General features: G+C 42.6%; 1 protein-coding gene across 2 annotated transcripts in view; it reads left to right on the top strand.

Annotated features, from left to right (window-relative positions):
* Window positions 1-24178, top strand: part of DOCK1 (dedicator of cytokinesis 1) — a 529562-nt gene that overhangs the window by 463686 nt on the left and 41698 nt on the right. For both annotated transcript variants that reach the window (XM_040361423.1, XM_040361424.1), the window contains exons 41-45: window positions 1456-1597; window positions 4228-4309; window positions 16458-16542; window positions 20536-20622; window positions 21330-21506. In XM_040361423.1, the coding sequence (XP_040217357.1) occupies window positions 1456-1597; window positions 4228-4309; window positions 16458-16542; window positions 20536-20622; window positions 21330-21506 (573 nt within the window). The remainder of the gene's footprint in view (window positions 1-1455; window positions 1598-4227; window positions 4310-16457; window positions 16543-20535; window positions 20623-21329; window positions 21507-24178) is intronic.

Raw genomic sequence — 24178 nt, 5'->3', positions numbered from 1 at the left:
GACTTGGCGTATGGGGTACATTTTAATGGTTAAGGGCTACATTGAGGTTTAGGGACTAGGATGAATCTTGTTTAGGGGCCAAGTGAGGTTATGTTTATGGCTAGTATATAGTTGGGGGAAATTGCAAAGCTAGGTTTATGTTTAGGATCAGGTGAGGTTAGATTTATCGTTTGGGCTAGCGAGAAGTTAAGTTAGGTTGAGGTTTTAGTGCCGTTTCACACTGGGGCGGCATGTCAGGTTACGCTACATGAAGTGCAATGGAACCCTTCTATCGGGAGCATCTCAAGTCTCTCCGACTTAGAAAAAGGTTCCTGTAAAAGGTGGGTGTAAGCCAAATCCATATACATACAAAGAAATGTATTAAAGAGGGGTACAGACAACCTAGCAACAAAATGTGTGCTTGCAGGACGCTAGAAAAAGTCCTGCAAGCAGGATCTTTTGGGGCGGTGCAGGAGCGGAGTATACACCACTCCTACCTTGCCCTGCACATTGAAATGAATGGGCAGAGCTGCCACAGCCCCTGCAAAGCACTTCAGCAGCGGCGCTACACGGTCGCTTATTAATACCTTCGGCCTCTAGCGACCGAAAAGCACCGCTAAAATTACGGTAAAGCGCCACTAAAACTAGCGCCAATTTACCGCTGACGCTCTCACAGCCTCAGTGTGAAAGTAGCCTAACACTTAACTACAAAAAAGTTAACTTTTTTTCTTTACCTAATCCATTCCAGAAAGAGTCTCTACACACACACACACCCACCTTGTCAGTGGTTAAATAAGAACTATATGTTCATACAATTATTATTTAACGTGCTTCTGTGCCCCTTCAGCACTGCTGCTCAAAGTCTTGTACTCACCTATCCATGCTCCTGCCACATCCACACTGTGAAGCCCATGGATAAGCAGAAAAATCCCATTCATTCCTATTAAGAGGCCATCTATCGTTGAGACACATGATAAACAGCCTTTCCATAGAAATTTTATGAGATTTGCCAAGAGACCTTGCAGGAGAGCTGCCAGTGGCAGAATGGCTAAATCTGTAAGCGAATTGTAGCACTAACTGGACCATGGGATCTGAGGATATTCCTGGCATTTGGTTCCCATGCTTTCATTGTAAAGCAGTAATCATATTAAGTAGCCAATCAGAATGTGGGATCCTAAACTTTGGATGTTGCATCTGGCTGTGAAATAACAAAAGCATAAACTCACCACGGCCACTCTGCCTCAGAAAAGGAAATGCATCCATTTAATAGGGCATCCTTCTCAGTTACCTATCTGTACAAAACACCAAAGAAAATCGCACTTTTGTTTGACCTCTTAACCAGTTCCTTTGAAAAGCACTTTAATATTCAAGGCCGGTGTTATTAAATCTGGGTCTTATGAACTGAAGGAAGAAGAACATTTTTTTTGGGTTGTGTGATCTGCACACTTAAATCTGTTTTTACCTTCTGTTTTGCAGAACAAAGTGTTCATCTACAGAGGGAAAGAGTACGAGCGACGGGAAGACTTTGAGGCTCGGCTGCTAACCCAGTTTCCCAATGCGGAAAAGATGAAGACGACTTCTGCACCAGGAGATGACATCAAGAACTCTACTGGACAGTGTATCCTTGAATATAAAGAATGTTGGCTTCTACTAAATGAGGAACAGCATAATGCAGTAATCCATAACCACCAATCAGAAATCCACTTTCATTCTCTTAACATGGAACTGAAGGGGTGGATTGTGATTGATGGCAACGATACCGCATTTTATAGCTCTGTGCACGTTGTTAATAAATATAACAGTTTGTATGTAGACCATTATGAACGAGTTTAGGGTCCTGTGTTTAGCAATATTCAGGCACTGTAGGAGTTAATAATGGCTGATAGATGTGTGAGCATCGGTATCACTTATATTCACAAGCAGTGGTTGTCTCTACAGTTGTCTCTACAGTTGGTGCTGGTTGTTTCCCATGGTAAGAAGGGAAAATGATTGGCTACTCTGAAGCGACATTCTGGTTCTTGTATTGTTTGCCTGCTGTGGCCTACCTGAATTTAACAGCGCATTATGCATGTAGAATAATGAACAGAAGCATGATGAGTAACGAAGGAAAGGAGAGCTAATGGAGAGATGCATAACGCAAAAAACACATTTTTAGAACTCTTGTCACTAATGCAGAAAAGCCACTTTCTTCAACACACTGCGGTCACAATATACTTTTTACATTCATACGTGTCACTCATGTTTTTAAATGAAGTGACTCCAATTAAGGCCCCTTTCACACTGGGGCAGTGGGTGCGTCGGCGGTAAAGCACCGCCATTTTTAGCGGCACTTTACCGTCAATTTTGCGGCGATATTAAGCCGCAAAATTTACTGATATGCGCCCGCTAGCGGGGCACTTTTAACCCCTGCTAGTGGACAAAAAAGGGTTAAAACCACCTGCAAAGCACTGCTGGAGCAGCGCTTTGCCGGTGGTAGAGCCGCGGTGCCCAATCATTTCAAAGGACAGGAGCGGTGGAGGAGAGGTATACACACTGCTCCCAAGCTAGCAGGACTTTTTTTTACCATCCTGCTAGCGCACCGCTCCAGTGTGAAAGCCCTTGGGGCTTTCACACTGGAGAGACAGCATCCTCTCTTTCAGGACGCTTTGCAGGCAATATTTTTAGCGTTATAGCGCCTGCAAAGCGTCCCAGTGTGAAAGGGGTCTTACTGTATATATGCCATGTATATATGCCATGTAATGGATCTTGATCCAAAACTGCATATTGCATTTGACCAAGACACAATGATTTGCCAGGTTGGCATCATTGAGGGAACCTAGTAGTATTTTTCCATTGTCTCTCCTAAAGGTCCTTTGTTAGCTTGACAGGTTCTCTTGAAACTGGTATCCATCAGCAGGTACTACACAAGCCTTGTCTTTATGGTTGGAACCAGTTACTCTCTGGCTACACCTTTTTAGAATATGATAAAATACAAAAAAAAAAATAATCTGAAGCAGCTGTGTATGGAAGTCAGATTTTATCTTTTAATTTTCAAAGCTTTACTGAACAAACTGAAGCTGATTGGTTACTATGCACACCTGCTCCAGATTCTGTCAGCTCCATTTTTGTTAAATTCCCCTCATATCTAAAAACAAAAACTTCTTGTTTTGGATAAAGAAGGAAATCGTTAAAACAGTCCGATTTTAGTTTGTTTTTTTTGTTTTTATTGGGTCTGTGTCCTATTAGGGAGATTTTCCTTTACTTCCTGTATCATAACACACTAAGAAATCAGAGTAGATCTATTCAAGCTAAAGGAAATCTTGTCCTGGACAGATGTCACTGGCACAGCTCTGCCCGTGGGCAAATTCCCCCTCTATTCCTGTTCGTTAAAACTTAAAATGTTGAATTTTCTCACATTTTAAAGCAGGGGTTCACTCCAAAAAAATGTTTTAACATGACATTCAGCCGAGTTGGCAGAATGTTGCTGTTTTTTTTTATTTCATTGCCGTACATACCGTATTTTCACCGCCGCTTCCGGGTATGTAATCTGCGGGACTGGACGTTCCTAATTGATTGACATCCTTCTGACCGGCGCATACAGCGTGTCACGAGTTGGCGAAAGAAGCCGGACTGCGAGTCGGCTCTATACGACGCCTGCGCACCGACGTTCGGCTTCTTTCGGCAACTCGTGACGCACTGTATGCGCCGGTCGGAAGGATGTCAATCAATTAGGAACGCCCAGTCCCGCAGATTACATACCCGGAAGCGGAGGTGAAAATACGGTATGTACGGCAATGAAATAAAAAAAAAAACAGCCTAATTTCATTCTGACAACTCGGCTGAATGTAATGTTAATTTTTTTTTTTTTTTGGGTGAACCCCCCACTTTAAAGTGTAACAACACTTTTGTTGCAAAAAAAAACAAAAAACATTCCCATCTGGGTGATCTATGTACATTGCAAGAAGTATAACATAACATTCAAATACAATATGATTAGTGTCGCAATGGTATGCGCTATATCAATTTTTCTTTATTTGCTGTTTTCCCCCCACGAAAGTGGAGTTACATTTTAAGTCCCGGTGACAATGATTACTAGGACGAATAAGAGGGTACATTTTCTTTTGTGTGAATTTAGACCACAATAAAAACCTGACTGGTAACGCCTTCCTTGATTATCCAAGATGAAAAAAAAAATGGGATTTAGATGCACATTAATCAAAGATGAAAAATTTATTTTCTCAGCATTTTCCTTTACTTTCTGAAAAACAGATATTCAGTGTTTCACGGTGAAACCACTGCTGGAATTGCCCCCGAAGTTTAAGAATAAGCATGTCTCTGAGCAGATACTAAGGTTTATAATTATTATTATTACTGTATGTATAGCAGTTACATCTGATGTTCCTCCGGCTTTTACAGTTTGCAAGTTCAACTGCATCTTTATTTTTAATTTAATTTCCTTCCAAAGGTCTATAGATGGTATTTATAGGATGACGATGCAAAAAAACAAAACAAAAAAAAAACCTCTTATGATTATTTAACTGATCTCTCCACAATTTGTTAGCAAAGCTTATATTTGTCTACTGAATTTACGTAATTCCTCTTTGTGATCATACGGTAATCCCCAGGAGGGTTGAAATTGTGCAGCAGATGCCGAGATGATGTTACATAATAGTGAGCTAGTGCTGGCTCACCCATGCAGCTTTGTGCGTTGTTACAGAGTGTAAAGGGAGGGAGGCAGCTCAGGCAGGGTCCTCCCCCCCCCCCCCGGGAGGGACACAGAGCAGCATACTATCACAGTACTCAGAATCCTGCTCCAGCACTGGCTACGTAAGCAGGGCTCTGAGAAACAAAAACAGTTCATCATGCAGCCCTGTATAAAAAGCACTACATACAGCACTACCCCATTTAATTTAAAAAGCAGCATGTTATTAGAAAATGTTGGAGGTACATTTGCTTCGTTTTTACATTGGTTACTTGTATAGGAAAAGCTCATTTGCAGTTCAGGAACTGACGTTGTGGAAAGTTTTGTGTCTATCCAATCCTCTTCACCCCCACTGACTGCACAGCTTAAAGCGGGATTTCACCCGAAATTTTTTTTTAACATTAGATTGATGCTCATTTTGTCTAGGGGAATCGGGTAGTTTTTTTAAAATCGAAGCAATACTTACCGTTTTAGAGAGCGATCTTCTCCGCCGCTTCCGGGTATGGTCTTCGGGACTGGGCGTTCCTATTTGATTGACAGGCTTCCGACGGTCGCATACATCGCGTCACGAGTAGCCGAAAGAAGCCGAACGTCGGTGCGGCTCTATACGGCGCCTGCGCACCGACGTTCGGCTACTTTCGGAAAATCGTGACGCGATAGACGCGACCGTCGGAAGCCTGTCAATCAAATAGGAACGCCCAGTCCCGCAGCCCATACCCGGAAGCGGCGGAGAAGATCGCTCTCTAAAACGGTAAGTACTGCTTTGTTTTTTAAAAAAATACCCGATTCCCCTTGACAAAATGAGCCTCAATCTAATGTTAATGTTAATGTTTCTAATGTCTACATTTCCGGGTGAACCTCCACTTTAAAGTGCAAAAAGTGGAATTTCATCACAGGAGAAAATTTGATTTAATTTGATCCAGCTTAATCAATCAAGCTATGGGGGGTTTTCCCCTCTATTATAGCCAGGGCAATTTTTGCTATTCGGCACTGAGCTACTTTAACTGGCAATTGCGCGGTCATGACACTAGGGCCGAAACAACTAATCGATTAATCGACAACTAATCGATTATGAAATTAATCGATTACAATTTTCATAATCGATTAATCGGCCAGTAACATAATGGGGTTAAAAAAAAAAAAAATAGCCCTTTATAGTACAAAAAAGCAAATCGCTACTGTAAATATTACTTTCGCTGTCCCACAGTAGAAAAATGAACCCCTTACAGTAGCGATTATTTGCTCTTTTTGTACTAATTTTTGTTTTTTTAACCCCATAATGTTACTAAACATCTCAAGCCGGGGTCACACCTCTTTTTTTGGTACTTTTTGCAGAAACGCACTACAGTTCATTTACATGTTATCCTATGGGACACGTTCACATTCATGATTTTTTTTCAGCTGCTGCGTATTTGGAAAGGGCGAGGACTTTTTAACGCAAAACGGCGCTATTTTTTATTTTTTTTTGTTCAATATACTTCAATGGAGAAGCTGCAGAAAAGCATGTCATGTGTTTTCCCGGCAATTTGTGTTTTGTAATCTGCCCAACAACAAATTGGCCCATAAAAATGTAAAAATGCAATTTTAATTTTTTTTAAGGCTATTATCCAATTAAACGATTAATCGAAACAATAATTGGTCAACTAATCGATTATGAAAATAATCGTTAGTTGCAGCCCTACATGACACGCTGTACCCAAATAATAATTATATAATTTTTTTCACACAAGTAGATTTCTTTTGGAGGTCATTTTATTCGACAAACGAAAAAGACCAAAAAAATTGAAAAACAATATTTTTTATTTTCTTCAATAAAACATATCCAATAATAATTATTTAATTTTTTTTTTATCAAATTTCTTCATAAATTCAGGCCAAAATGTTTTCAGCTACTTGTCTTTGGTAAAAAAAATGACCAAAGAAAGTTATACAGCATCTACAAATGATGGTGTATATATACTGGAATTGTTTTTTGGTATAATGGTGTATAATGGTGATCAGTGCGGTGGGCAATTGGACACACACTAGGGGAGAACTGACATCACCAGTGGCACTTATACAGTAATCATGAAATACACTGTCACAGTACTAATGACACTGTTTGGGAAGGAGTTAACATTTGGGGCAAAAAAAAGGTTAACTGTGTGTCTAACAATGTGAGACGTTTGCTTTGCAACAAGACAAATATAGCTACGTTGCTGCTCCGTGTACAGAGCCCTGTGTTGTTAATAAACACAGTGCTCAGTACTGTGACTCACTAAGCCAATCAGCATGTTCCGGCCATAAATCATACCTGCTGTACTGAATAGCAACACAGATTGAGGGAGAAGGGGGCTCTCGCCCCCTACCTGGAATTGGCATATTACGTCCATGTACCACCATAGAGCGGCTGCCCTGCTGCAGTATTGTTACATGGGGTGGTCCTCAATTGGTTAAAGCCTAACTGTGGCTTTAGTTTAAATCCACGCAATATATTCCAGCTGCATCAAAACAAAAGGTGTTCAGTGTTGTACATTTTGTTTACTTAAAGGGGAGTTCCAGCCATTTGTATGTTTATTAAAAGTCAGCAGCAACAAAAAGTGTAGCTGCTGGCTTTTAATAAACAGACACTTACCTGCTCCAGCGCTCCAGCGACGCGCCGGCCGGGGCTCCGCTCCTCTCCCCCCCTCCCCGCCGGCGTCTTCATTCTCAGTGTGGGCACCCGGCCGTGACGGCTTTCGGCTTCACGGCCGGGCACCCACTGCGCATGCGCGAGCGGCACTGCGCATGCGTGAGCGGCCCGGCGCCGCGCCGTGTAATAGGCCAGGAGATCGCCTAGGACCTGTGATGTGTCCTAGGCGATCGCCTACAGCAGCCCCTTCCTGAAGGCGATTAAGCTTAGTCGCCTACAGGAAGGAGGAAGTGGGACAGGAAGTCCCACTCGTGCTGAAGCCCCCACACCCCCCCAAAAAAATTACATGCCAAATGTGGCATGTAAGGGGGAGAGGAGTGGGTTAAGAGGAAGTTCCAAATTTGGGTGGAACTCCTCTTTAAGGCATCCAAAGCCTGAGTTAAAAGCCTGTCCCCTACCAGCAGCTGTAGACTCTTGCTCTGTGGGGAAGCAATGGTCTGATTGTAGAGATTCAGCCCCCTGCTGAGTGAGACCCATAGATTTGCAATCGGCAAAGCTCATGTTCTCTGCTAATTGGAGAGCTCTGGCTCTAAGGCAGGCCATAGATGGAGCAAATTTATTTCCTGCAGCCACAGGGGAATTTAACTGGGAGAAGACTGATTATTGCCAGAGGCTATAGCAGCTGTTAGCGATAATCAAATGTAAAATCCTGCAGGCTGGTTTTACCCAAGTTGATTGATTAACTTGGTACATTCAGCCTGCCCATACATGGTTCAAATCTCGGCAGGAAGTTTCCAACCGTCTATGGCCAGCCTAACTCACCAAGGAGTGTTAGTCCTTTGCAATCATACCGTTGCTTTCCCATAAAAAGCAAGAGACCTTCTCTGCAGTATTCTGGCATGGGACAGGCTTTTCCACTCAAACTGTGGCTGATCTTTAAAGAAAACAAACTATAGGGCTTTGTTCACCCTTTTTGATTTCATGTACACAGAATGTAGTTATTTGAACGCAAGTTCAACTAAGCTAGACATTAACTATTGGGGGGCTGGGGAGAAGTGCGCACGCCAGGGTCCTGGTTTTGTTTTGATTTTTTGAAGTTGCTATATTACTGGCTATAAGTGTATACGTGCCGTGCTATAACTCCTGTGAGTAAAAAACAAAAAATAAAAATAAAATTAAATGCATATGCTTTTGTGTGTATGTGTGTGTGATATATATATATACACACACACACACACACACACACACACACACGTACAGTGGGGCAAAAAAGTATTTAGTCAGCCACCAATTGTGCAAGTTCTCCCACTTAAAAAGATGAGAGAGGCCTGTAATTGTCATCATAGGTATACCTCAACTATGAGAGACAAAATGTGGAAACAAATCCAGACAATCACATTGTCTGATTTGGAAAGAATTTATTTGCAAATGATGGTGGAAAATAAGTATTTGGTCAATATCAAAAGCTCATCTCAATACTTTGTTATATATCCTTTGTTGGCAGTGACAGAGGTCAAATGTTCTCTGTAAGTCTTAACAAGATTGTCACACACTGTTGCTGGTATGTTGGCCCATTCCTCCATGCAGATCTCCTCTAGAGCAGTGATGTTTTGGGGCTGTCGCTGGTCAACACAGACTTTCAACTCCCTCCAAAGGTTTTCTATGGGGTTGAGATCTGGAGACTGGCTAGGCCACTCCAGGACCTTGAAATGCTTCTTACGAAGCCACTCGTTCGCTGCCCGGGCGGTGTGTTTGGGATCATTGTCATGCTGAAAGACCCAGCCACGTTTTCAATGCCCTTGCTGATGGGAGGCGGTTTGCACTCAAAATCTCACGATACATGGCCCTATTCATTCTTTCATGTACACGGATCAGTCGTCCTGTTCCTTTTGCAGAGAAACGGCCCCAAAGCATGATGTTGCCACCCCCATGCTTCACAGTAGGTATGGTGTTCTTTGGTTGGAACTCTGCATTCTCTTTCCTCCAAACAAGACAAGTTGTGTTTCAGGTTTCATCTGACCATATGACATTCTTCCAATCCTCTTCTGGCTCATCCAAATGCTCTCTAGCAAACCTCAGATGGGCCCGGACATGTACTGGCTTAAGCAGGGGGACACGTCTGGCACCACAGGATCTGAGTCCACCGCGGCGTAGTGTGTTACTGAAGGTAGCCTTTGTTATGTTGGTCCCAGCTCTCTGCAGAGGTCATTCACTAGGTCCCCCTGTGTGGTTCTGGGATTTTTGCTCACCGTTCTTGTGATCATTTTGACCCCACGGGGTGAGATCTTTCGTGGAGCCCCAGATCGAGGGAGATTATCAGTGGTCTTGTATGTCTTCCATTTTCTAATTATTGCTCCCACAGTTGATTTTATTACACCAAGCTGCTTGCCTATTGCAGATTCAGTCTTCCTAGGCTGGCGCAGGTCCACAATTTTATTTCTGGTGTCCTTCGACTGCTCTTTGGTCTTCACCATAGTGGAGTTTGGAGTGTGACTGTTTGAGGTTGTAGACAGGTGTCTTTTATGCTGATAACAAGTTCAAACAGGTGCCATTAATACAGGGAATGAGTGGAGGACAGAGGAGCCTCTTAAAGAAGAAGGTCTGTGAGAGCCAGAAATCTTTCTAGTTTGTAGAGACCAAATACTTATTTTACACCATAATTTGCAAATAAACTCTTTCCAAATCAGACAATGTGATTGTCTGGATTTGTTTCCACATTTTGTCTCTCATAGTTGAGTTATACCTATGATGACAATAAGGGTGCATTCACACCACGATTTTGTCATCCGTTTTTTACTCACGATTTTAGCTTTAAAATCGTACAAATCTGTATGGCAAAACGGATCCATTCACTGCCATTCATTAATTTAGGTCCCCAAGTGCATCCGATTTGATCCGCATACGATTTAATACGATTTAAAATCGTATCAAAAAACGTGTCTGCCCACGATTTTTGGTCCTGATTTGAAATCGTATTACAATCGTGTCCGTTTTTTTTTTATATTGTGGTCAATGTAAATCGTACTAAATCGGATGACTGTGCGATAAATCGTACCCGATTTTTTATTACTAGGGTTGAGGGAACCCGAACGGAGGTCCCCGCAAATTCAATAACCAGACCCTTTAGGTCTGGTATGGATATTCAGGGGAACCCCGCCGTCAATTTAAAACAAAAATGACGTGCGGTTCCCGGTAAATATCCATAACCAGACCCTTCAGGTCTGGTATGGATATTCAGGGGAACCCCGCCGTCAATTTAAAACAAAAATGACGTGCGGTTCCCGGTAAATATCCATAACCAGACCCATTATCCGAGCACGTTGACCTGGCCGGCCGCAGAAAAGAGGGGGGGACAGAGTGCGGCCCCCCCTCTCTCCTGAACCGCACCAGGCCACATGCCCTCAACATGGGGAGGATGTCCCCATGTTGATGGGGACAAGGGTCTCATCCCCACAACCCTTGCCCGGTGGTTGTGGGGGTATGCGGGCGGGAGGTTTATCAGAATCTGGAAGACCCCTTTAACAAAGGGGACTCCCAGATCCTGACCCCCCCCCTGTGTGAAATGGTAATGGGGTACACTGTACCTCTACCATTTCACGAAGGAAGTAAAAAGTATTGTAAAAAAACACACTGACACAAAAGAATAAAGTCCTTTATTAAAAAGACCATGAAGAGGAAAGACCTTTCCTCTTCTTGGTCTTCCCCAGTGACGTAGCAGAGGTACGTCAGAGGGGGCGGGGTCACGTGACGGGTGGCTCTGCCTCCTCTATATAAGAAATGTCACCGCTTCAGCCGCTCATTCGCTGGGCTGTGCCCAGCGGTGAGAGGAGGTCCGGGATGCTGCTGCGCCGGATGGATGGATCTTCACATCGCCGGAGCGGAGATCACCCGACCTTGGATCTTCTCATCGCGGGAGATCACCCGCACCCGTCGCAGGATCAGGACAACGCAGGAAGCCGGGAACGAGTGGATTTTTCAGCGCTGGAGTTTTTTTATTTATTTTTTTAAAAAGGACTTTATTCTTTTGTGTCAGTGTGTTTTTTTTACAATACTTTTTACTTCCTCCGTGAAATGGTAGAGGTACAGTGTACCCCATTACCATTTCACACAGGGGGGGGGGGGTCAGGATCTGGGGGTCCCCTTTGTTAAAGGGGTCTTCCAGATTCTGATAAACCTCCCGCCCGCATACCCCCACAACCACCGGGCAAGGGTTGTGGGGATGAGACCCTTGTCCCCATCAACATGGGGACATCCTCCCCATGTTGAGGGCATGTGGCCTGGTGCGGTTCAGGAGAGAGGGGGGGCCGCACTCTGTCCCCCCCTCTTTTCTGCGGCCGGCCAGGTCAACGTGCTCGGATAACGGGTCTGGTTATGGATATTTACCGGGAACCGCACGTCATTTTTGTTTTAAATTGACGGCGGGGTTCCCCTGAATATCCATACCAGAATGAAGGGTCTGGTTATGGATATTTACCGGGAACCGCACGTCATTTTTGTTTTAAATTGACGGCGGGGTTCCCCTGAATATCCATACCAGACCTGAAGGGTCTGGTTATGGATATTTAGGGGGAACCGCACATCATTTTTGTTTTAAATTGCCGGCGGGGTTCCCCTGAATATCCATAACTTCAAAAATCTTCTTTTTCCCAGACATTATTTAAAATCAGGATCCGATTTTTTTGTGAAAATTTTGACATACGATTCCATCCGATTTTGTCACATACGATTCCATCCGATTTAACGGTCCGTTTATTGGATGGTAAAATCGTGGTGTGAACCTAGCCTAACAGTGGGAGAACTTGCACAATTGGTGGCTGACCAAATACTTTTTTGCCCCACTGTGTGTGTGTGTGTGTGTGTGTGTGTGTGTGTGTGTGTGTGTGTGTATATATATATATATATATATATATATATATATATGTGTGTATATATATATATATATATATATATATGTGTGTATATATATATATATATATATATATATATATATATATATATATATATGTGTGTATATATATATATATATATATATATATATATATATATATATATATACGCATTTGGCAATGTCATATCAAATGGCCAAATTAGTTAAAAATGTAACCTGTCTGTACACATTAAGGCTATTATGCTGCAGCCTACTAATAACCTTAATGGATGTTATATACGTTTTTTTCTCTTTTGTTTGAATATGCTACTGTTACCTCAATACATCTTTATGCAGACAGACTGTACCTGGCTCCCCGTGTTTCCTACACCCCCCATAGGCTGCTATAGCTGTAGTTACACACTTGAAGCTTTGTGTAAGCTGGAGATAAGTGTAGAAGATCAGCAAACAGCTGCCGTTAAAGGGGATATCTACCAAGTGCTGATTTATGTTATTTTTAGAAATGGATGATTTTGGCAGTGGGTACTTTGGACCTAAGCTGCCAGCTCCACCTTCTGCTGCAGCCTATCCAAGTGTGAAGGTCAATATTGTACAACAGCCTTGTTGTCTTCTTCCTGCACACTTATTATTACCCAAGTGATATCTTGTGCACAGGAAGTTCTAAACGCACACGATCTTTGGTACAGGTTCTTGTCTTCAGCACTTATCAAACCGATCTAATCAAATGCTTGCAGTGGTATATTTAATAGACAACAAGGGAGCAAAAAGAGAAGTTCATTGTTAGACCTCTTTCACAGTGGGGCGTTTTTTCAGGCGCTTTTGGGCTAAAAATATCGCTTGTAAAGCAACTGAAAAATGTAAGCAGCATCTTTTGGGCGGTGGAGGAGCGCTGCTGTATACACCGCTCATGCCCATTAAAATGAATGGGCACCGCTGCCGAACCACCTGCGCATTACCGGCACATTTAACTCTTTATTCGGCTGCTAGCGGGGGTTAAAATTGCACTGCTAGTGGCCAAATAGCGCTGCTAAAACAATATAAAAGTAGTGGCGTTTTACCCTCAACGCCCGCCCCAGTGTGAAAGCAGCCTTACACTTCATGATTAACCAAAAAAAGGGTACTCCTACTCTTTGGTAATACTTTGTTACAATTGTTGGTACAGTATGTATAAGGCATCTACTAATATAATTGCTACAATATATGTTGGCACTGTATAAAATTGTGAGAATAGATATTTATAGTAAGTCACGGCCACCTTTTCATTTTAAATGCACACTAAACCTGTTCACTGGTATCGCAGGAAAACATTGTTTATCTTTATTTCTGTTCAATATTTAATTCTGTACAGGGCATTTATAAAAAAGACATTTTCACAGTGGGATTCCCTGCTGTATGGAGGGGTTCCTATGGGACATAGCGTGTGGCAGCTCTGAGTGTAGATTAGGGACTTAGTGAGGTATGTAAAGAGCAGTGTGCGGCAGCAATGTAGACACAAATGCCCGAGGCTATGTAATAGCCGGAGATAGGCCTTTTAGATGTGGTTCCTCTGGGACTTCATCCACAGGCATGTTTTCTACACCGAGACAGTTAAAACTCCTCTAAATTAATATTTTTTACTTCATTTACATTGAGCTGTGTTTGGGGAGAAAGGTACAGTCTGTTATCGTGACATATTTCAATTTGTCAAGCTCATTAAAGCAAGGAGTTTCAATATTCTAATGCATAATAGCTTAATAGCTTTTTAATTACTCATAGGTGCTTCTGCATGCACTATGAGAAGGGTTACCTGTCTTGTAGATATGAGAAATTTAAAGGGTAAGTTCACCTTTTTTTTTTTTCTAAAATTCCAGCTCCCCTATGCACCAATAAAGTATTCATGTAGTTTTTTTTAAAAAAATATCAAAGATTTCCATAAAATCTACAGCATACCTCCCAACATTTTGAGATGGGAATGAGGGACTCCTACTCCTACATAATATATGTTGAAATAACACACGCCTCCTGCCACACACCCTTAAAGGAGAATTAACCAAAAAAAAAGGTTAATTAAATCCACAAAGGCTTTTTTTTTTTTACCACTACTATTCCTTTATTATGGCTTTTAAAATGTACAAATGTACAAATTAAAATGTACAAATTTTAAAATGTACAAATTTGGATGAAAGGTTTAGCACTGGGAAACACCTTTTGAAAGATAAAAATTGCATTTTATATACAACATATACCGTATTTATCTTGCTATAATGCGCCCCGGCGTATATTGCGCACCCCCGAACTTGAAGGAAAATTCCTGGAAAAAAAAAATACTTAGTTTGGATGCCCCTGTCGGTGTCTTGCCCGTCATCCATCGCGTCCTGCCCGTCGTTTAACGGCGGCCTCGTCCGGTCCGGCGTCCTTCTGCGGCCATCGTGGTGTCCTCCCCACTTCCCGCGCTGTGTTCCAACCACTGCGCCAACATATACCGAGCGCAGTACACTCGGGTATAGTCGGGGCAGGCTCGGCTCCTCTCGCGTAAAGGACGTACAGGACGCACAGGACGTGACCGTGAGAGGAGCCGAGCCTGCCCGACTATACCCGAGTGTACTGCGCTTGGTATATGTCGGCGCAGTGGTTCAAACACAGCGCGGGTATCGGCGTATATCGCGCACCCGCGATTTTGCCCTGAAAATGCAAGAAAGTGCGCGGTATACGCCGATAAATACGGTATAAATAAATAAAATAATCAGACCAAAATGAGGGGGAAAGAACTGCTCCGAATCAGGGACAGTCCCTCGAAATCAGGGACAGTTGGGAGTCATTTACTTTTCTTGTGCTCATCCATGTATCCAGACTTTTCCATTAGTAATGTTTTCTTCCTGATCAGACTAGAGGTCGTGACACAGGAAGAAGTTGCAAAAAAAAGTACATGAATGCTATATTGGTGCATAGGGCAGCTGGAATTTAGGGGGAAAACAAGTGTACAAAGGCGAACTTGCCCTTTAACAGACTGCAGCTGGTGAAAAAGCCAGTGTACAAAATGTGTGAAAATGAATCTTTGTAGGAACAACTCTAAGCCGTGTTTGAATACAGCAACATTGTGACAGAAAATACATTTTTTTCGGGTTTACATCCACTTTTTAACCTTTCAATTTATCGTCCTGCAGAAAATGTCCAAACTTGTCGGCTCAAAAACATCCAAATGATTATTGATTTTGTGCCCATTAACTGGCCAAATTTTTGGACGATTTTTCGTATAGTGTATGGCCAACATTATATTAATATGTTCAAAAACGTGAGCAATTAATATAGAACTCTCATGAACACATTACTTGCAAAATGCAACAGAACTTGAAAATCAAAGTGCAATACTATAAAGTGACCATGCAATGAACAATAAAGTAACAAACTAAAAATGTTGTTGGATACATTTTTTTTTAAATATGAAATTTTATTATTTTTTTCTTTTTTCACAAGGAAATACAGAAAGGGACAGAACAACTGTGGTCGCAATAGACCATATCACAAACATGCAGGCTTTGCAGTGAGAGTCACATTCCATCTGTAACATAAGCATCTAGACCAGGGGTGTCAAACTGGTGGCCCTCCAGCTGTTCCAAAACTACAAGTCCCATCATGCCTCTGCCTGTGGGAGTCATGCTTGTAACTGTTAGCCTTGCAATGCCTCATGGGACTTGTAGTTTTGCAACAGCTGGAGGGCCGCCAGTTTGACACCCCTGATCTAGACTGTCGCAACAGACATGTCCAGTAACATGGTGCTCATACAATTGGACCATAAACATTCCTACCCCAGTGTGCTAGCACCTGAAATATCATCTTAAGCAATCTGTCTCTTGTTTGGTTAAGAGCATGTTTTAGTCGTGTGACCGTGTCTCCCTCCAATACACGGCCTCCAAATAACTGATTATAACACCATCAGTTGAGGAAACCAAAGATGGAAAAGAAAAAAAGAAAAAAAAAAGAGAAAAGGGGGGGGGGTGTTGGGCAGTGCATATAAGTGGGCGCTGAAGCGACCACTGGCTGGAACCGTGTCAATTCAGAGTAAAAGAATGTCACCAGCACACCAAGGATCTCCAGAGTGTGTTCAAAGCTTTAATCAGCGATCACATCATTACAGCAGACTGCAACGTTTCGGAGGCACGGAGGGCCCCTTCATCAGGCATGTGAGGTCCTGTATGGCTCTGAAACGCTGCAGAATTTACTTAAACTGAAATATCAGCTTTGTATGGATGTGCCTTCTAAGGCTTATCATGTGTACTGCTACACTAATCACTGACCTCTTTGTCTTGCATTTTTTGCAGTTTTTACCGGGTGAATGAGGTTGTTCGATTCCAGTACTCTAGACCCATAAGGAAAGGAGAGAAAGATCCTGACAATGAATTTGCCGTAAGTAAGCTGGAGAATTACTGATAGTCTACCAAACACATTATCTTATTTTTACAGGACACGGGTAACATATTTATTCACCGTGGGCTTTAGGTACATATCTTCAGGTGACTGGATACTGGCAGGCTTTTGAGGACACGTAATGAGCCTTTTCTTCATACTTCACAATGACAAGGTTGTCTTAAACTGGGTATATACATGTCAAAATTTGTCTGGTTCAGCAGAAATCCATCTGTACACCTCTCTGTTCAACCAACGCTGATCATTAGACCGGCTTCTATTTAACAGTCCTGCTGGTATACCAGCATTTGATCTGCCGCTGCAGCCAGTGCTGCACTGGTCAGTGTATTTTGATGAGGGGGAGGGGGAGGCACACGAGTCCCCGCTGTCAAAATAAAATATACATTACTTGTTTTGATGCAGGAACCTGTGCGTTTTTTTTGTTTTCGTTCAACTCAGCAGTTGAACAAAAACAAAACTCAGTGTATGCCCCGGTTTAAGCCCAAGACCATCCTTTCTTCCAAAGGTGGTTTTAGCATTCCACCTCATTGAGGTCATTGTTCTGCCACCCTTGTGCCCCGCTCTTAAGCTTTCAAAGGAATGCCATCAGACAAATGGATCCCGTGCTTGTTTTTCCTCTGGCCCTCACAAAGGTGCACCCAAAATCCATCATTGCATGGTGGATAAGCAACTTATGCTCTGAAGCAAAAACCTCCTCCTGCACTGTATCACGCCAACTCCACCGGATCTGTAGGAGTTTCCTGGGCTTTTCGGCACCAAGCCCCTGTAGCTCAACTGTGTAAGGCCACCACTTGGACTTATATTCATACCTTCTAAAAGTTCTGTGGATGCAGATTTTGGCCATAAGATTCTTGCAGCATCACTCTGCCACTCTGGACTTGCTGTACTTTGGCTTAGTTCCATTTTGCATAGTTGTTGCCCCACCCTTCATGGTCATTGCTTGGGTATATCCCATGGTGTATGAATATGTGCCCATTATTGTATAATTAAGATAAAATACATTTTAACATGTGTAAATTAGATACCTTGGAGTACAATACAGGACACCTGTCCTTCTTTTCCTTGGATTACTCAGCTTGCTACAAAACTGAGGACTCCCGGAGTAGGATAGGTCATAGGGGAGGCATTCCAGAGGGGCTTGTCCTCAAAAGCTTGCCAGTGTCCAATCACTTGAAGGTACACACTATAATCCATGGTGTACAAATATATATCACCAATGTCCTGTACTGTACTCCAAGGTATGGAATTTACAGGTAAGTCAAAATTATTTTATTGGTCAAATAAAGCACATTAAGCAATGTGAGTATTCGGTCAGATACCAGCAGGTGAAACTCAATTTGCTTGAGATATATATACACTGATCATAATAAATTGGGGGTGAGGGGAAATCTCCTAGTGACAGCTGTCAAAAGTTGGTCCTGTCAATCTCTGTTATGTCAGCTAGATAGAAAGTCTGGGCAAATGTATGCAATAGGGAAATTGGCAGCAATAAGAGCCTTAGAGAAATTCAAAGCCTTCTCTTTGTGCAAAACAAAAAATACCCTAAAGTGTATGTAAGAAACAAACAATAGAGAAACAAATGATGGCTTAATTAAAAAAAAATAAAAAAAAATTATATATATATATATTATATAGTGTGTGTATGTATGTGTGTGTGTGTGTGTGTATATGTGTGTATATATGTATATACACACACACACACACATAAAGTTGTGTTGCTATACCATTATCTTTGTCAATCTTAAAGAATATATGTTGCCAAAAAACTTGCACAATATCCACCCTGAATAAGTCTGAGCCTAACCTGTAAAAAAAATTCAGGGTACTGTTTTAAACTAAGACCCCTTTCACACTGTGGGGCGTGTGGGCATTGAAGTTAAAATGCTGCTAGTTTTGGTAGCGCTTTACTGTCATTTTAGCGGCGCTATTCAGCCGATGTCGGGGTGCATTTAACCCCCGCTAGCAGCCGAATAAAGGGTTAAATGCACAGAGGTAGCGCCGCTGCGATTTCCAGGATTTTTTTTTCTTATGTCGTGCCAGCGCAGTGTCCCAGTATGAAAGCACTTTGGCTTTCACACTGGGACTGCAAGGGGAGGTGTTTTTCTGGCGCTTTACAGGTGCTATTTTTTAGCTGAAAAGCGCCTCAGTGCGAAAGGGGTCTTAGAAGTTGCTAAGAACACTAAATATAACTAATTAATATTTTTCCTCCCTTGCAATTTGAATGCTTCTAATTTGAAATCCAGTGTTCGGCACCATTACAGAGGTATTGTCTGTGACTATACCTCTCCTTGGATAAGAATAGGGGAACTTCAACTCTGTAATGGGACCTGACTAAGGATCAGCTGCGGCATATTAACAAAGCCCGCGTGCAAAGCCCGCCAGGAAGTCGGCACTGTGCTAATCGCAGGCAGTGAGACATTGTTCCGATGCACGGCTGCAGAGATGCAAATATCTCACTGCCTGTGATTAGCGCAGCGCAGTGCCGACTTCCTGGCGGGCTCTGCACAAGGACTGTGCAAACACGCCACAGTTCATCCTTAGACCTGACCTTTTTACTGGTTTAGATTTCCACACATGTGACTTGCCACGGGTGACAAAACAGGTAGAAGAATTTAGGCTTTTCTATATATATATATATAATTTTTTTTTTTAACTGACCCAAAGACCTGTGACTAAATTATTTATGATGAATGTAAAATAATGCTTGGCAGAGTTATTTAACTGGATATAATGGCCCAGATTCTCGTAGAATGGCGTAAATGTCGGTGGGCGTAACGTATCTCATTTACGTTACGCCGCTGCAAGTTTTACAGGCAAGTGCTTTATTCACAAAGCACTTGCGTGTAAAGTTGCGGCGGCGTAGCGTAAATCACCCGGCGCAAGCCCGTCTAATTCAAATTCGGCGGGTAGGGGGCGTGTAGTATTTAAATTAAGCGCGTTCCCGTGCCCAACGTACTGCGCATGCGCCGTCCGAAAAATATCCCAGGGTGCATTGCTCCAAATGACGTCGCCAGGACATCATTGGTTTCTTCGTGAACATAAATAGCATCCAGCCCCATTCACGGACGACTTACGCAAACGACGTAAATTTATAAATTTCGACGCGGGAACGACGGCCATACTTAACATTGGTTGCCCCTCATATAGCAGGGGCAACTTTACGCCGGAAAAACCTAACGTAAACGTTGTAACTTCACTGCGTCGGCCGCGCGTACGTTCGGGAATTCGCGTATCTAGCTAATTTGCATACTCGACGGGGAAAACGACGGAGGCGACACCTAGCGGACAAAAAAAAAATGCATTTAAGATCCGACGGCGTAAGAGCCTTACGCCTGTCGGATCTAATGGATATCTATGCGTAACTGATATTAAGAATCAGTCGCATAGATACGACGGCCCAGATTAGGACTTACGACGGCGTACATGGCGTTGCGCCGTCGTAAGCCCTTTGAGAATCTGGGCCTATATGTAGCTAAATGTTTGTAGACACTTGGCTATTGTATCTGTATAAACTTGTTAGGTATCCCATTCCAAAACTATAAACATTAATATGAAATTGTTGCCTATATAACATTCTCCAACAGGCTTTTTGCAAAATGTTGGGGAAAAGCTGTGGGAATTTGTGCCCATTTAGCCAAAGAGCATTTGTGAGGTCGGGCAGGAATGTTGTATGAGATGACCTTCCTTGCACTCAGCATCTCAATTCATCCAAACAGTACAGGTGTTCAGTAGGGTTGATGTCAGAGCTCTGTGCACAGACCTCCACACCAAACCATGGGGGTTATAGAAGTTAAATTGTCTAAACTGTCTATGTATGCTGTGGTGATGGTACCCTTCGCTGGAAACGCCTGAACTCAATGATTTGGAGGAGTATCCACATTCTTTCGACCGGAGGAATAATAATAATCTTCATGCCTGCTACTGTAATGTTGTAATAAAAAAAAAAAACATGTATTTCTCTTGTAATTACAGAATATGTGGATCGAGAGAACTACTTTTTCAATATCTTACAAGCTGCCAGGCATCCTGAGATGGTTTGAAGTGAAGGCTATGAATACGGTAATTACAAAGTAAACTATAAGTACATGACTGCTGGGATGGCACACATTCCTGCATTTGAGACATGCTGCTTGTTGCCTGTGGAAACAATCGGTACTGAGAATCGCAAGTTTCAGAAGTACCACCTCTATGTTTGCAGTTACTGAAAATCATAGAGAAGAGTGCAGATTGTTAGCCGTGATGGTTCAGCAGCATTATTGTTCGGCTGAGAGAGTCATGACTTTGGAAATGGCAAATAGCATTTCAATTAATAATGCCCATTACTTGGGTTTATAGAAATGTATTCACTGTTTATGGACCATCAAGGCAATCTCTCTCTGGCAAAACAGTTGATCAGGAAGGTTTGAAATCCCAGCCTCTTGTTCCCTTTCTGGTAAGCTGGTCTCTCCCCCTTCCCTGTAGTGTTTGCACTGCAGGCTGTGCTGACCCACTGAGGTTTGTGGCCATACTTAGACAATTTCTATCACCCTCAGTAAACACACTTTGGCGTGGAGAGAAATTATATTGTGCTTTGTTGATGATCGCTTATGGTGGAAGAGGATTCAGTGTCTGTAATCTGTCGAAGAAATTGTACTATGGAGAAATCAGTGCTGTATGATACTATAAAGAGCTTGAAGCCAGAAAGATACTAGCCAGGGTATCAATGTCCTATAGGTTTAAAATATACTGGGAAAGCTTGTGGTTTAATGTTTTTTCTCTCATTGTAGGTAGAAATAAGTCCACTGGAAAATGCAATTGAGACGATGCAACTCACGAATGAGAAGATTAATAACATGGTGCAGCAGCACATGAATGACCCCAATTTACCCATAAATCCTCTCTCCTTACTCCTGAATGGTATTGTGGACCCAGCAGTAATGGGAGGATTTGCAAATTATGAGAAGGTAATTCTTTGCTTTTGTTGCGGTGTGTGTGTGTATATTCTTTCTCTCTCTCTTTCTACATATTGAGTGGGGTTTACTTTGACTAGAGTACCATAATCTGGAGCAGCTTTGCATGAATATCTCATGGACCTATATGGAGGTTTTCATGCACAGTAGCAACCCGAATAGCCCAGGTTTCAAAATAGTGTAGCGCAACACTCATTTACCATTAATAACTCTCAATCAATAACCTCTTAACCACTTAACCCCCGGACCATATTGCTGGTCAAAGACCAGAGCACTTTTTGCGATTCGGCACTGCGTCGCTTTAACTGACAATTGCGCAGTCGTGCTACGTGGCTCCCAAACAAAATTGGCGTCCTTTTTTCCCCAAAAATAAAGCTTTCTTTTGGTGGTATTTGATCACCTCTGCGGTTTTTAGTTTTTGCGCTATAAACAAAAATAGAGCGACAATTTTGAAAGAAAATAATATTTTTTACTTTTTGTTGTAATAAATATCCCCCAAAAAAATATATATATAAAAAAAAAAAAATTTCCCTCAGTTTAGGCCGATACGTATTCTACATATTTTTCGGAATAAAAAATTGCAATAAGCATTTATTGATTGGTTTGCGCAAAAGTTATAGCGTTTACAAAATAGGGGGTATTTTTATTAATATTTTTTTTTTTACTAGTAATGGCGGCGAGCAGCGATTTTTTTTTCGGTACTGCGACATTATGGCGGACACTTTTGACACATTTTTGGGACCATTGGCATTTTTATAGCGATCAGTGCTATAAAAATGCATTGGATTACTATAAAAATACCACTGGCAGTGAAGGGGTTAACACTAGGGGGCGGGGAAGGGGTTAAGTATGTCCCTGGGTGTGTTCTAACTGTAGGGGGGGTGGCCTCACTAGGGGAAATGACTGATCTTCTGTTCATACATTGTATGAACAGAAGATCAGCATTTCTCTCCCTGACAGGACCGGGAGCTGTGTGTTTACACACAGCTCCCGGTCCCCGCTCTGTAATGAGCGATCGCGTCCGCCAGGCACGCGCACGGGATTCGTGGGCAAACGCGTCCCTAGTGGCCTGCGCGAGAGCCGACGTATAGCTACGGGCTCTCACGCAGGGGAGCCGACCTGCCGCCGTAAAACGATGGCGGCTGGTCGGCAACCAGTTAAATAATAATAAATTATATAAATGTGTATTAACAGCAAAATTCAGTCTAAATAATATAAAAAAAAGTCCAGTGTTCTGTAGTGATCAGAAACAACAGCCAAGTGTCCTCAATATATTTCACACTTCTGTGCTCGTCCATCACCAGGTGAAAGACCTGCCCACCTCAATAGGAATAAGAAAAACACATATGCTCTGTATTCCCCAGTGCATAGACTCCACAGAGAGAAGCTCCTTAATCCTCCTCAGTATGCTCGCCTCCTATGGTCTCACACATCCATGTAATGTAAAATATAAGACAAACATAATGTGCACTGCTTCATATGTTGTATTGTGCCCCCACAAAGCACATTCACTTACTAAAAAGAAGGTATCGGAGCACTAAATATATTGGTCACCAGCCGTCTCACCTCCTTAGCAACAGAGCAGAGTGATGTCACCGGCTCAGCTCCTCCCTCTTAGACACACTGCTCCCTGTGATTGGGCTTCTTCATTCACTGTCTTTTCAGTCACTGAAGAAGCCCAATCTCGGGGAGCAAAGTTAAAGAGGTTGTCAAGTATCGGTATCGGTGGCTAAGCAACAGAGTCTGTACAGCAATGAAAGTCGCATAAAATATAAGACTTCAGTTAATTGCTGGCAAAAACAAAAGTCTTTGAGGCAGCAGAGAGTGCATCCAGTATACACATATGAATGCAACCATGTATGACAAGAAAATAGAAAAAAATACCGGGGTCACCAATGGGGCCCGGGGATTAGAAAAACCCACAGAGGGCATATCGCCTCACAGGCAATGTACAAGATCAGAGTAACTGCAGAAAACTGCAAATGATAGATCTCAAAACCGAGGGGGGAGAGATAGAGGGCATGTATTAAAGGAGCTAGGTCAGATGCCTCTAAAAAGCAGAAAAAAAGAGGGTTAAGAAAGTAGTAAAAGCTAGATGTCTAGACAACACTGAAATGAAGCATGAGGAGGTGTAGAGAATCCAGAAAAGCACATTTTTCTCGGCCAGGGCCCTCACAGTAGAGGGTCCTGGGAGCTTAACCGGGTTGCTAGACCTCCTGCAAATAGGCATAAGTATAGACATAATATTGCCATGGCCTCCATGTGTCACAAAAGGTCTCCTCCCATTTGTATAAGGTAGCCGTAAGGTCTTCCATGTCCCTGAGTTAATTGACTTTGGAAAAACAAAGAAGGCAGATTCACAGCCCTCCAAACACAAAGGGATGAATGCCTTTGCTGCATTCAACAGCAGGATCGTAAGGGAGGCCTTATATTTTTTTGATGGGTCGTTGAGGTCAAATCAACAACTGTCAGGTGGCCACCCTTTGCTAAAACGGTCAAAATTTTGGACAGTACCAGAAAATGTGTAGCACTGTGCCCTGTTCAACGCCACACCACCAACACAAGTCTGGAGCTTGTGGAAAAATATGGCGCAAGATCGTGGGAACCCTGTACCTACCATCTAGTCAGAACCTTATAGCTGGTCTCTTGGATCTTTGTGGCAATAG

Source organism: Rana temporaria, chromosome 8 (genome assembly GCF_905171775.1).
Source record: "Rana temporaria chromosome 8, aRanTem1.1, whole genome shotgun sequence".
NCBI lineage: Eukaryota > Metazoa > Chordata > Amphibia > Anura > Ranidae > Rana > Rana temporaria.
This window is presented reverse-complemented; position numbering and strand designations above follow the sequence as displayed.